Source organism: Stenella coeruleoalba, assembly GCF_951394435.1.
Source record: "Stenella coeruleoalba genome assembly, chromosome: 19".
In the NCBI taxonomy this organism is placed as follows: domain Eukaryota; kingdom Metazoa; phylum Chordata; class Mammalia; order Artiodactyla; family Delphinidae; genus Stenella; species Stenella coeruleoalba.
In genome coordinates this window covers 47,305,123-47,319,737 of record NC_137165.1, presented here as the reverse complement: position 1 = coordinate 47,319,737, position 14,615 = coordinate 47,305,123, and the positions used below count along the sequence as shown (strand labels likewise).

General features: G+C 40.2%; 1 protein-coding gene across 2 annotated transcripts in view; it reads left to right on the top strand.

The window, feature by feature from the left end:
* The first annotated feature begins 236 nt into the window (after positions 1 to 236).
* Positions 237 to 14,615, top strand: part of SMURF2 (SMAD specific E3 ubiquitin protein ligase 2) — a 120,522-nt gene continuing 106,143 nt past the window's right edge. The window contains exon 1 of one of the 2 annotated variants that reach the window (XM_079906116.1): positions 237 to 252. Coding sequence is in view for 1 of the 2 variants with exons in the window: in XM_079906117.1 (XP_079762243.1) it covers positions 1,217 to 1,268 (52 nt within the window). In the remaining variant the exon portion in view is untranslated. Of the gene's footprint in view, positions 253 to 1,134; positions 1,269 to 14,615 lie in introns of those variants that run through there. The other variant, XM_079906117.1, reaches the window with a different exon arrangement.

Here is a 14,615-nt window from a genome sequence, read left to right as displayed (position 1 = left end):
CATTTTCTATTTTTTCCCTCCTGAGATAACGAAATACAGTACTGTACGAAGAGCTTTTCATACATTGCTCTCGAAGGCTTATCTTGTTAATTATCCTTGCAGGCATTATTATCCTCCTATCCTTGAGCTACAGCTGAAAGAGGAGCCCAAGCAGGCCGGTAACCTGATCTCGTTCACCAGGTGAGTCCTGGATGGTGGTGGCAACTACGATACCAGGAGCAAAACACCCCGGGGGATTTGCTGGAACCCTCGGTAAGGGAATAGTGTCTCTTCCCTCACCCCAGCGACGCTCAATCCGGAGCGCAGCGGATTCGGTTATCACTTTGCTCGCCCCAGCCTCTCAGAGCCCTGCACACAGTGGGCGTCTAATAAAAGCGGTCTGCATTGCACTGACAAAAGCTCTCCGTTAAGCGGGATGAACACTAGGCCCTGCTGGCACCACAGACCTCGGCGCCGCCACTCTGCTTCTTTGCCCGCTCCTTCCTCAAGTTCCTGCATGGGACAGCAGGACACACCAACACAGACCGACGCGCCCAGGCCGAACCCGGGCCTGGCGCCCCGGCGCCCCGGCGCCCCAGCGCCCCAGCGCCCCAGGCACCCTGCGCGCGCCTGCCCAGGCCCCGCCCCCCGGCCCCGCCCCGGCCCGGCCCCGCCCCCGTCGGTCCCGCCCCCCCACCCCACCCCCCGTCTCCTCCCCGCCCCCGGAGCCGACGAGTGGCGGCGGCGGCCCCAAGACCCGGTTCCCTCAGACAAGAGGGCGGGTGGAGGAGGAAGCGGCCGAGCCCCGAGTCCTGCTCCGGCGCCGCCGAGCACCGCCCGCCTCAAGCGACCGGCCCCGTCGGCTCCTGGGCCTTGCCGAGCCGAGAGGAGGGAAAGGCGGAGGCGGCTGCGTGGAGGCAGCCGGGGCGCGGGAGCGGGCGGAGGCGGCGCGGCCGGCCGCGGCTGCCGCTTTGTTGTGCGTCCCGGGCCGAGGAAGGAGAAGTGGGAGGAGGGGGGAGCTCTGCGTCCCGCTCCCTCCGCGGCTCATGGCGACGACGCTCGGCACATCCGGGACCCTCCGGCCGTGGCGGCCGCGGCGCCGGCTGCTCGGGCCCCAGCCCCGGCCGCTGTGGTGACTGCGCCGCGCCTCGCCGTCGCCCCCGCCCCGCCCGCCGCCCGCCGGCCCCGGGCCCAGCGCCGCGGCCGCAGCCCCGTCGCCGCCCCCGCCGCCGGGGACATGTCTAACCCCGGGGGCCGGAGGAACGGGCCCGTCAAGCTGCGCCTGACAGGTGAGGGGGTTGGGCGGGCGGCAGGAGCCTGGCCGGGGCGGCCGCGGGGTGGCCGAGCCGGCGGGGGGGTGCCTGTGGCCTTGAGAAGGGCCAGGGTCGCGATCAATGGTGAGTGGAGAGTCGGGAACGTGGGAAGGCCTAGTTCAGGGAGAGTAATTGCAAACCACTCTGCCTTGTTTGGAAATTCTTACAAAAGCCAAGGGTGACTCGGGTGTCTTTTGTTGGGGGGGGGGTCCCCCGGTTGGAATTCCTGGCGGATTTGAGGTCGAAAAGCCTGGTCCGAGAAGCACGGTTCTCTCCCGGGGCGTCGGGGAGCAGCCCTTGGGCTACTGCCCAGGTGGGGTCGTGGAGGGGATGAGGAGCTCCTGTGGAGGGGATTATTGAATCCGGCTGCTGACTGCGCGCAGTAAACACTCCTTAAAGATGGAGCGCTTAACGGGAGAGAGTGTGTGTGTGTGTGTGTTCGTGTGTGTGTTCGTGTGTGTGTGTGTGTGTTCCCTGGTTGTTAACTTGTTCGCTCACTTATGCCCGCGTGCAAGACCTTCCCTCTCTGCTGCCAGCCACAGCAGCCGGTGCCACACACCTGAAACGCACGGCTTTGAGAGGGAAGGAGACTGAGGTTGACTTTTCCGGTGTGTCTGCCTGATCCGACGACTCGGGCTCATTGTACCCTCTGTGTTTTGGAAGTGTTTGATTGTAGGGTAGCGTGTTTGGGGTTTTTCCTTGTAGGCCGCAGAGCTTGTGTCTCACTGCTAACTCTAGACCTGCTTTAAAAACACCTTTTTTTGGGTCCATTTCTAAGTATGTACTCAGACAGACTTTAAGCGAAGTTTTCTCTCTCTCCCCACTCTCCTCCCCTTCCCTTTTCTAAATGGAAAAGAATGTCTGGAGGGGTTGCTAGATAGCAGGCTTTTCTTACAAAGTGTTTATGATTCCAAGTGCATGAAATCTTTAACGTTACAGGTACGTTATGCTTACAGCGCCGTTTTTGATATTCTTACATGGTCGTGTTACCCCAGTATAAGGAAAAATTATTTGGGGTTTGAAAAGTGTAATGGAAACCAGTGTACTTATCCTAGTTTCAGTATTCATTCTTAATTATCCACGTTGATATTCAGATATGTGGTGAGAAAGGTGGCTTTCCTTAGAGAATCTGTGTGTGTATGTGTGTGTGGGTGCGCGTGTAAGAATAAACTGTAATTATGTTTGCCTCCACTAGACTTTGAGATTTATATGGACTAATTTTGTAATTGAATGCTTGTGTGTCACATCCCAGTCCACTGGCTGAACTTTCGAGATAAAAACTTGCAGTGAATTAGGTATTTGAGAATTTAGCCTGACTGTATATGTTGGCTGCAGTTTTTAAAATATATTACTTTCATGACAGTTTTACCTTCCTTAGGGAAGATTGCAAAGAATCATTAACTGAGTGGTTCTTAATGGAAAACCTGGATTGGGAGATGCCTGTCTCCCCTACTTCCCCCCATTCAGTTTCCTTATTTTCTTAGGAAGCAATGGAAACCTTTATAAGGGATCTTTGTTGCTTTAGAGTTTATCTACTCTATCTGTTCCTCTCTGGAGTCAGTCCTGTGTCAGTGATGGTGGAAAGAACCTGTGATTCCAGGTGTGCAAAAAGTATTAGAAATTGGCTGGTGGCCACTTAATTCCTTCTAGGCTGTATACACAATAAGAAAATGAGGGAGAAAACAGGGATTTTGATTTTCTGCAGAATGAGTTTGAGGTTTTTAGTGTGACTCAACAGATCTTAAAGTGTTTATCTGTGGTTTCCTTACTGAATATGATACATTATAAAAATTCACGAGTAAAGTTAGGAGAAAAGATTACACTTATTCCCTATCCCTCCAAAAAAATACTGGGCTAAATTTGTAGAGTGATTTTGTATTTTTACATTTTTCTGAGGAATTTTAAATACACTGTGTCCCCTTAATTGTAAAAACAGTTTGAGATACTCTCAATTTCTTAAAACCATTGGGAATTTGTCTCTGTCATATTTTAAGAGAAAACTATTCAAATATTAAAAACATCGCCCTCTCCATTTTGGTTACGTATGGTGGATTTTCTTGTTTTGCCAGGAAAGTTAACATGTATTTTTTCATTTTTGTTCGTTTACAGATTAGATGGTATAGATTTTAACAAATAAGGTTTCAAGAGCTGGATTCAATTAGCAGCTTTTTAGGACATAAACATTAAAGAGTTAGATGGAAAAGATTGTTTTGACTGACTGGATAAATGACAGGGCTGTGTTTGATGTGCGTCCAGGAATTGGTCTGGAGCTGGTGCCCAACTTTTCAGTCCATCTTGAGAAGCCAAATAAAATATTTAACCTAGGCCTCGTTTTGTTTAAAAAAAAAAAGTTGATTCTTTGTTAAGACCTTAAGAAATGTTTGGCATACCTTTAGACTAAGTGTTTAATAGTTCATTTAGATTCAGGTTCCATAAGAGAGGAAAATTAAAAGAAAAAAAAAACAGATCCCGTAGTGATTTTTTATTTGGTTTACAATACACTTGGGCTGTAAGATGATTTAAAGTAATTGTTCTTTGCTTTAAGTTAATACCATACTAGTATTTTAAATTTATAGACTGTCTTTGATTCCCAGGTACCTTATGAATTGTAGTTACTCAATTATATCCTTAATGTAGAGTTGCCCCTTTACTGAAAGATGTAAACAACTCTTGCATGGTGTCTGTCTGTCACACACATACATACACACACACACTCTCATACACACACTCTCACACATACATACAAACTGAAGGAGAAATATTTGAACCATGAGATCTCTGCCCACAACAGATATTAAACTTTTCCACATGTTATTCCTGAGACCACAGTCAACTAGCAAACTGTTTAGTATTTGTTGATGCAAAGAAGGAAGGGCTAATTTAATCCCAAATTTGAGATTCCTCAGGTCATTGGTGGTTAAAATCTGATTTGGTCCATCAAGCTACTTCTATTTTTTATGACACTTTAACACTTGATCATTAAAATGGGCTGTATGGTAAAGCTATCAATTTCAACTAGTATTTGTAGAGCAAATTGATTATAAAATGTAAAATTTGTATACATTATACTTACGAATAGGCTTTTCTTATGATGGTTTGGATAGAAGATATTCTTTGATGGTAAAAAAATTGGGGGTAATTTTTTATATTACTGTTTTTTAAAAATTAATTAATTTATGGCTGTGTTGGGTCTTCGTTTCTGTGCGAGGGCTTTCTCTAGTTGCGGCGAGCGGGGGCCCCTGTTCATTGCGGTGCACGGGCCTCTCACTATCGCAGCCTCTCTTGTTGCGGAGCACAGGCTCCAGACGCGCAGGCTCAGTAATTGTGGCTCACGGGCCCAGTTGCTCTGTGGCATGTGGGATCTTCCTACACCAGGGCTCGAACCCGTGTCCCCTGCATTGGCAGGCAGATTCTCAACCACTGCGCCACCAGGGAAGCCCTATGTTACTGTTTTTTAAAACCAAAGGCTGGAAAAAGCAGTTAGTATAATTTCTAATATTTAAAATTCTTAGATATGGAGAAATAACAGATTACTTCTCCAGAACATTTATTGCAGACCTTTTTGTAATTTAAATGTTTTCGTACAGTGCATCTCATGTTCTTAATTTATAAAACCCTAAGCAGTAATGAGGTTAACCTTGTCTATAGCTAAAGGAAAATTACCTTTAAAAGTCTCACTTTAGATATGCTGGTATCTTAGTATTGTTTTACTACATATTTTATTGATTCAAGGCTTTAAAAATTACAACTTGATTATACCTCGCAGTTTTCTAAGTGGGAATGTGCCTGTACACCATAATGACTTGTTCTAGGGGCGTTAGTGATTTGAATGTCCCCAGTTCATTTTTTTTTTCTTGGTTTCTGAGGAGGAAGCCAATGTGGCTTAGCTCCTTCCTTTTCTCTTAAGTTTCTCTCTTCTAGTCAAACCTTCAGGCCGGGGGGCTGAACCTGCCTAGGTGCTTCATGTAGTTTGGTTTTCATTGGTGAGTAAAAGAGAGAGAGAGAGAGAGAGTGTGTGTGTGTGTTTAATCATGGATTCTACTTTTTTCCTGTTGGTTGAACTATAACTATCACAACATACTAACATGTCATTTATTTAGCATGTAATTTAGCATATTTAGTATATAACTCAAGTTTTCAAGGTAAATGAAGATCCATGCTTTAACCATGCAAGGTTTTAATTTTAGCTATTTTTGATGTCTTTTAAAGATTTTGAAGGCTTTTAAAGATGTAATATGCCCTACTCCTTTCAAATAGACCATACTTAACAGAACTTAATGTTTTATTTATGATTCAGTATCATTATGAATATAAGTTATTGTGCTGTTGTAATGTGTAGTACAAGGATATCATCATGGTATGTAGAGAGAACCGTTTGACTCTGGCTGTATGGTGACATGTTTAACCCTGTTCTTACTGCTTTTTCTCTCTTTGCCTTTGTTTTTGTTTACTGTTACTTTCTTTGCTCTAAGAAAGCTGAACCCTTGAAATGTACTGTTGTAATCAACATTGTTATGTGTTTCTGTATGAGGGACATGTACTGAATGCTTATTAAGTGCCAGACACTGTATTAAGTTTACATCTGTTATTACTTTTAATTCTCATAATAGCTTCAAGAGGTAGGAGAAATTTGGAGAGGTTAAGTACATGTCAGAACCCAAGCTGTCTGTCTAGAAAGCCTGTTACAAACTTACAGGATTTTGTGTGGAAAATAAAATAATTTCATTTATTTGGAATTACTCTTGTCCCTTGAGATACTTGCTTATCTTTTAAGGCTCAACTCAAGGTACCCTTATCCACAGATCTTTCCTTGACCTGTGTTGACCTTTCCTCTCTGATTAAGAGGCTCTTCCTCTAGCATCAGACCTAACTCAATGAAGGGCATTTGTTGTCTGTGCTGTAAGCTCCATGAAGGCAGAATCCTGTTTCAGCATGCATTAAGAGCCTTTTGGCATTTTATTTTGAATGAATGCTGGAGACATAGAAGTAATTCTCTGTAGTTTTATACATGTTTTTTATGGCTGATGCACTGGGTGTGAGTGGCAAGAGGTGAGGCTTGTAGACAGGGACCAACCCATTTTAGGACCTTGTTATATTTTGTCAAGAAGTTTGATTTTTTTTTTTTTTAATATAGTGGGAACCATTGAAGGATTTTAAGCTTCAATATATTTGATGTTTAGAAATGTTAATCTTTGGGCAATAGGAAGGATGGACTGGAATGGGAACCACGAAGACTGATTTTAGGATAACCAGTTAAGAGAATCTATACAACAACCATTGTTCATATTTTTTTCTTGTTTTAACTTTTATTTCCAAATTCTGTTATTATAGATAATTTGTAAACATCTTGGTATGGATAATTTTTTTTTTTTTAAGGATTGTTAGGATATTTCCATAGAGAGAGTGCTGTTGCATTAAAGGGTGTGGATCTTTTTAGGTTCTTGATTAATTTTTCGTCAGACTGTTTCCTAAAAGAATTGTGCCTGTTTAGAGCAGCATTGAATAAATGTGTCCCTCTTAATATTCTATTACAAGAATTGGCTCTTGTTTTTTAAAATGTTCGCTAACTTCATGGCATATAGTATTTAACATTTTCTTGTGAAGTTGAATATTTTCCTGTCTGTTTACTAATTATATTTCTCTTTGTTGCCTTGTTTGGTCTTGTCCTAGTTACCACTTAGACCATTTGTGTTTTTCTTAGTGATCTTCCTGAGAATTAAAAAAGATACTAATCTTTTGTCATATTTGTTACAGACGTTTTCCCCAGTCTGTTATTTGACTTTTAATTTTGATCATTTCTGAAAGAAAAATGATTTTGAATAAATTTGTTACTTTAGGAGTCAAATTTGTCCAACTTTTCCTTTGTTTTTCCTATCATTTCTATACTTAGGAAAACCCTTTTCTTCAAGAGGCTTAGTAAATATTTACATTTTATTTTAGTATTTTTAAAAATGGTTTAGGAAGATGTTTCCCCCCAAATTGCTACTCAGTCATCTCATCATTATTTATTAATCAATTTTTCCTTTCCATAGTGGTGTGATATCTTTTTAGTTATGTTAACAAATTAGTTATAATAGTCAGATTATCTCTTGTTCAGTGCCATACTCTTCATTATTGTAGCTTTATAATTTAGTTTAATCTCATTGTGCTAGAAATTTTTTTTGACTCTTTTTACTTATTTGCTCTTACACGTGAATATTAAAATTGTTAAATTTAAAAAGAAATTTCATTGGGATTGTAATTAGAATGCATTAATTTGGGAAAAGGAGGCATTTAAGTGTTTTTAGTTTTCCCACCTAGGAATATGCTATGTTTTTACGTTTATTTAAGCTTTTGTTCATATTGCTTAGGATAGTTTAATAGTTTTCTTCCTATGTTTTAATGTAATTCCAGCTAATCTAATTTATATTTGTGGCATATCCATTGTATTTTCTAACCTTAGTTATTGGCTTGTATTTAGGATTGCAGTCATATCTATTTTTGCTTGATTAGAGCAACTTTGCTGAACACTAAGCCTACTATTTCACTAATGCTAGTTTTCCAGGTATCAGTATTTGGCATTTTTTACAGTTGAATGCTAACATTAAAATTTTTTTTTCTTTTGTATTTTTCCACTAATACATAATTAATTGAACAAAGTGAAGAATTTTGTGTTTGTTTTAGAATCGTTTCTAAAGGCATTGACTTTTTAAAAACCGCATTTGATATGAATTAAGAAATATCAACATGTGTCTTAAGTTTGGCATTTGGTTTCTTACTAAAAATTGACAGCAGACATAAAACTTAGTTTAAAATAAATCCTGATTTTAAGTAGGAATTCCTATATAGATGATTGCACAAATGGCATTTCTTTCTTTCCCAAAAGTTTCCTCCTGCCTCTTCACAGCCAGTCTCCTCATATCCCCAGTCCTTGACAACCACTGATTTACTTTCTGTTGCAATAGTTTTACCTTTTCTAGAATTTTATGTAAATGGAATCATACAGTATGTAGTCTTCTGATTCAGGCTTCTTCTCACTTAGAATAGTGCTTTTGAGGTCCACCCATGTTGTGTGTCAGTTGTTTGTTCCTTTTAATCCTGAGGAATATTGCATTATGCACACATACCCCATTTTGTTTATCCATTCACAAATATCCACAGACATTAGTTTCCAGTTTTTTGCCATTATGTATAAAGCTGCTATGAACATTTGGGTACACCTCTCTTTGTGAACATGTTTTTATTTCTTTTGGGTAAATGTTTAGGATTGTTGGATCATATGGTAAGTATGTGTTTAACTTAAAAAAAAAAAACTGCTAAACTGTTTTTCAGAGTTGTACCATTTTGTATTTCTACCAGTGTTGTCTGAGAGTTCCAGTTGCTCCCAATCCTAGCCAACAACTTCAGCACTTGCTGTTGTCAGTCTTTGATTTTAGCCATTCTAATTGGTGTGTAGAGATTACTTCAGTGTAGCTTTAATTTTAATTCCCTTTGACCTACGGTGTTAAGCATCTTTTAATGGACTTATTTATCATCTGTGTTATCTTTGGTGAATATCTGTTCAAATCTTTTGCTCATAGTTTTAAAATCGGGTTGTTTTCTTATTATTGAGTTTTGAGAATTCTTTTTGTATTCTGGATACAAGTCCTTTATCAGATATGTGTTTTGCAAATATTTTCTCCTAATCTGTGGCAATTTTTCCCCCCTCAATAGTGTCTCAAAGAGCAGAAGTTTTGAATTTTGATTAAGCCCTGTTTATCAGTTTTTTTCTTTATGGTTCATGCTTTTTATTTCCTATATAAGAAATCTTTTCCTAATCCACAGTTCTAAAAATTCTCTATGTTTTCTTCTGCAGTATTTATAATATTAGCACTTACATTTTGGTGTAGGACCCTCCTAAATTTAACTTTTTAAAAATTTGCTGTGAGAAGTAAGGGTCAGGTTCTTTTTTTTTTTTCATATGGATATCCAATTTTCCTAGCACCATTTGTTAAGATGCTTTTGTTTCCTCCGTTGAGTTGTCTTGGCACCTTGGCTAAAAATCAGTTGACAACATACATGTTCTATTTTTGGACTCTATTCTGTTCCTTTCATCTATAATTCTTTTCTTTGTAAGTTTATTATTTATAATTCACACTTTCCTATTACCGTAGTTTTAACTTAAGTCTTCTGATTTCAAACATTGATTGAACTTTTCATAAACATTTTGATAGTTTAATAAGCATAATTGAGTCTTTAATTTAGGACCCCATAATACTTTAGGATCTTGTAATGCTTTAGAGCAGTGGTCCCCAACCTTCTTGCCACCAGGGACTGGTTTCGTGGAAGACAGTTTTTCCATGGACGGGCAGGGGATGGTTCAGGCGGTAATGTGAGTGATGGGGAGTGGCAGATGAAGCTTTGCTCGCTAGCCTGCCGCTCACCTCCTGCTGTGCCGCCCGGTTCCTAACAGGCAACAGACAGTTAGCAGTCCGTGGCCTGGGGGTTGGGGACCCCTGCTTTAGAGCCTGTTTCATTTATTTAGTCAACAAATATTTATCAATTTCTTGACATGTGTCAGACATGGATTTTTAAAAAAATTCTATAGTACCATGAATGGAGATATAAGAAATCAGAATAAACCTAGGTTGGGCTCAATATTTTTCTTTTCAACATTTCTATTATGAATCTTTGAAAAGTTTATTACTATTTTTGTCTCTTACTGATGAAAGTGGATTACAATAAGCATGACTTAACAAAGTTTGCTGTTTACCAGCTATCAGCCCTCTCAACTCATTTTTGGAAAAAGGTGGGATAAAAAAAAATAAACATATCTAAAATGTGGCAATAGAAAAGAAAGGATATAATTGTTTTGTCAAATGTGGGTTGGATTATGGTTTTTTAATTTTATTTATTTTATTTTTTATTTTTTAATTTAAATTTTTTAACAATTAATCACTTAACTTGGTTGTGCCGGGTCTTAGTTGTGGCAGGTGGGCTCCTTAGTTGCGGCTTGCTGTCTCCTTAGTTGCAGCATGTGGGCTCCTTAGTTGTGGCATGCATGAACTCTTAGTTGCGGCATGCATGTGGGATCTAATTCCCTGACCAGGTATCAGACCCAGGCCCCCTGCATTGGAATGGCAGAGGCTTACCCACTGGGCCACCAGCGAAGTCCCGATGGTTTTCTTAAACTTATATTTTATATTATGAGCATATTTTCCTATAAGACAAAAGAAAGGAAGAAACTTAATTTTTGAGGTATAGTTGATTTACAATGTTGTATTAATTTCTGCTGTACAGCAGAGTGATTCAGTTATACATATATATGCATTCTTTTTTAAAATATTCTTTTCCCTTATGGTTTGTCATAGGATGCAGAATATAGTTCTCTGTGCTGTACAGTAGGACCTTGTTGTTTATTCATTCCGTATATAATAGTTTACATCTGCTAACGCCAACTTCCCACTCCACCCCTCCCTCAGCCCCCTCCCCCTTGGTAACCACAAGTCTGTTCTCTATGTCCCTGAGTCTGTTTCTGTTTGGTAGATACGTTCATTTGTGTCGCATTTTTAAAAAAATTAATTAATTTATTTTTGGCTGTGTTGGGTTTTCGTTGCTGTGCGTGGGCTTTCTCTAGTTGCAGCGAGTGAGGCTACTCTTCGTTGCAGTGCATGGGCTTCTCATTGTGGTGGCTTCTCTTGTTGTGAAGCACGGGCTCTAGGCGCGTGGGCTTCAGTAGTTCTGGCACTCGGGCTCAGCAGTTGTGGCTCTCGGGCTCTAGAGCGCAGGGTCAGTAGTTGTGGCACGCGGGCTTAGTTGCTCTGCGGCACGTGGGATCTTCCTGGACCAGGGCTCAAACCCGTGTCCCCTGCCGTGGCAGGCGGATTCTTAACCACTGGGCCACCAGGGAAGTCCTGTGTCACATTTTATATTCTATATATAAGTGATATTATATGGTATTTGTCTTTCTGACTTACTGATAATCTCTAGGTCCATCCATGTTGCTGCAAATGGCATTATTTCATTATTTTTTAATGGCTGAGTAGCATTCCATGGTATATATGTACCACATCTTTGTCCATTCATCTGTTGATAGACATTTAGGTTGTCTCCATGTCTTGGCTATTGTGAATAGTGCTGCTGTGAACCCTGGGGTGCATGTATCTTTTTTGGATTAGAGTTTTGTCTGGGTATATGCCCAGGAGTGGAATTGCTGGATCATATGGCAACTCTATTTTTAGTTTTTTGAGGAACCTCCATACTGTTTTCCATAGTGGCTGCACCAATTTACATTTCCACTAACAGCGTAGGAGGGTTCTCTTTTCCTCCACATCCTTTCCAGCATTTGTTATTTGTAGAGTTTTTAACGATGACCATTCTGACTGATGTGAGGTGGTACCTCATTGTAGTTTTGATATGCATTTCTCTAATAATCAGCGATGTTGAGCATCTTTTCATGTGCCTGTTGGCCATCTGTATGTGGAAAAAGCTTAATTTTATTAAAATCTAAGATGACTTTTTTATTTGACCACAGTGCATTCCTGGGAACTTTCACAAAGCAGACATCTGTAATGTAGACCTATTTACTGTTATTGTTGGAGGCAGTTGGGATGTTGTAGAAAGAGTATAGAACTTGGAGGCAGAAAATTTGGATTGATATCCTAGTTATGCCACTGATAAGCTTTGTGCCTTTAAGCAAGTCACTTATTTTCTTGGTGCCTATGCTTTTAGTTATAAATGCATATTTAAAATGAGTGTTGTTGGGGCTTCCCTGGTGGCACAGTGGTTGGGAGTCCGCCTGCCGATGCAGGGGACACGGGTTCGTGCCCCGCTCCGGGAAGATCCCACATGCCGCGGATCGGCTAGGCCCGTGAGCCATGGCCGCTGAGCCTGCGCATCCGGAGCCTGTGCTCCGCAACGGGAGAGGCCACAACAGTGAGAGGCCCGCGTACCGCAAAAAAAAAAAAAAAAAAAAGAGTGTTATTTATTTTAGGATCCTGCTAGATAAGAAATAATGTATGTGAAAAATACTGTTCAAGCTGTAAAGTATTCTGTTAATGTATTTTGACATTTTTGATCAAAGATTATGTTTTATTTTTTAATTAATTTTTATTGGAGTATAGTTGATTTACAATGTTGTGTTAGTTTCTGCTGTACAGCAAAGTGAATCAGTTATACATACATCTGTTCTTTTTTAGATTCTTTTCCCATATATAGGTCATTACAGAGTATTGAATAGAGTTCCCTGAGCTATACAGTAGGTTCTTATAAGTTATCTGTTTTACATATAGTAGTGTACAAAGATTGTGTTTTTTTAACATCTTTATTGGAGTATAAATGCTTTACAATGGTGTGTTAGTTTCTGCTGTATAACAAAGTGAATCAACTATACATATACATATACCCCCATATCCCCTCCCTTTTGCTTCTCCCTCCCACCCTCCCTATCCCACCCCTCTAGGTGGTCACAAAGCACGGAGCTGATCTCCCTGTGCTATGAGGCTGCTTCCCACTAGCTACCTTACATGTAGTAGTGTATATATGTCAATATTACTCTCTCACTTTGTCCCAGCTTACCCTTCCCCCTCCCCGTGTCCTCAAGTCCATTCTCTACATCTGCGTCTTTATTCCTGTCCTGGCCCTAGGTTCATCAGAACCATTTTTTTTTTTTTTTTTTTTTTTAGATTCTGTATATATGTGTTAGCATACGGTATTTATTTTTCTCTTTCTGACTTCACTCTATGACAGACTCTACGTCCATCCACCTCACTACAAATAACTCAATTTCGTTAAAGATTGTGTTTTAAATAAAGTAGTCATAACCGATTATATGCTGTTTTATAGGAGCAAGTGCAACATTAATAATGGTTAATATAGGTATTGATTTAAATGAAATCATGTCTTATAAAATAGGCATAAATGTTTTGTACACCTTGGGGTACCAGTGTGTTGTAAGGAATTCATATAGTTAAATTAGCTATTGTTATAATTTAAAAAAATATTTAATTTATTTGGCTGTGCCAGGTCTTAGTTGCAGCACGTGGGATCTTTAGTTGTGGCATGTGGGCTCTTTAGTTGTGGCACATAAACTCTTAGTTGTGGTGTGCACGTGAGATCTAGTTCCCTGACCAGGGATTGAACCTGGGTCCCCTGCATTGGGAACGTGGAGTCTTTTTCACTAGACCACCAGGGAAGTCCCTAAATTAGCTGTTGTTATAATTTTTATCTTTAAATGATATAGCAAACATTTAGACAGTTAATTGTATTCTCCCTCAACCCCTCCATCCAGTTTTGGTAAGAAGTGGAAGAGCTTTGGAGAGTAATTTGAATGGCTCAGGATTTTGGAGATGGGAGAACTGTTTGGATCCAAGTCTTCAATGACTTTCTGCTGGTACTTTCAAAAATAGCCTGTAGTTTCATCTATTGCCAGTAGATGGAGATATTTCTGCACAGGTAGATGTCAACAGTGAGTAAAGACCTGTAAAACAGAAACCCAGAGTGTAAATAAGAGTTCTTGAAATAGAGTTGGAGAATTAGAAACTATCAAAGGTGATGCTGGCTTCTAATGCATATCCATACTTTAGGATAAACTTTCTCATATAAACTCTATGTTACATGTACAGGAGCAATACAAAAATTATTTTTGTTATATTAGAATTGCAAACATTGGTAGTTTATTCAACTTTTTTTTTTTGTTTGATCTTATGTCATCAGGCTTTAAATATAACTTTCTCTAGTGAAGTAGAAAACTTATTGCTTGGTCACATTATTCAGAATCATATAAATTTAGTACTATAAATAAGGTTGAAAGAGCTTTCTTTTTTTTAAATTTATCATCTTAATCTTTTTTTAAAATTATTTATTTATTTATTTATTTATTTTTGGCTGTGTTGGGTCTTCATTGCTGTGCGCAGGCTTTCTCTAGTTGAGAGAGAACGGGGCTACTCTTTCCTTGCAGTGTGCAGGCTTCTCATTGAGGCGACTTCTCTTGTTGCGGAGCACGGGCTCTAGGCGCGCGGGCTTCAGTAGTTGTGGCACACAGGCTCAGTAGTTGTGGCTCGCAGGCTCTAGAGTGCAGGCTCAGTAGTTGTGGCACACCGGCTTAGTTGCTCCGTGGCATGTGGGATCTTCCCAGACCAGGGCTCGAACCTGTGTCCCCTGCATTGGCAGGCGGATTCTTAACCACTGCGCCACCAGGGAAGCCCTGAAAGAGCTTTCTTAAAAAAATTGAATTTTGTAAAGGAAGAAGAATGAAGAAAAAATATTTTTAAAGATTCTTCTATCTTTTTAAAGTAAAATAGTATTTGACACATTCAAAATACCATGTCTAACACAGTACTTGGTACATAGTATATCTTCAGTAAA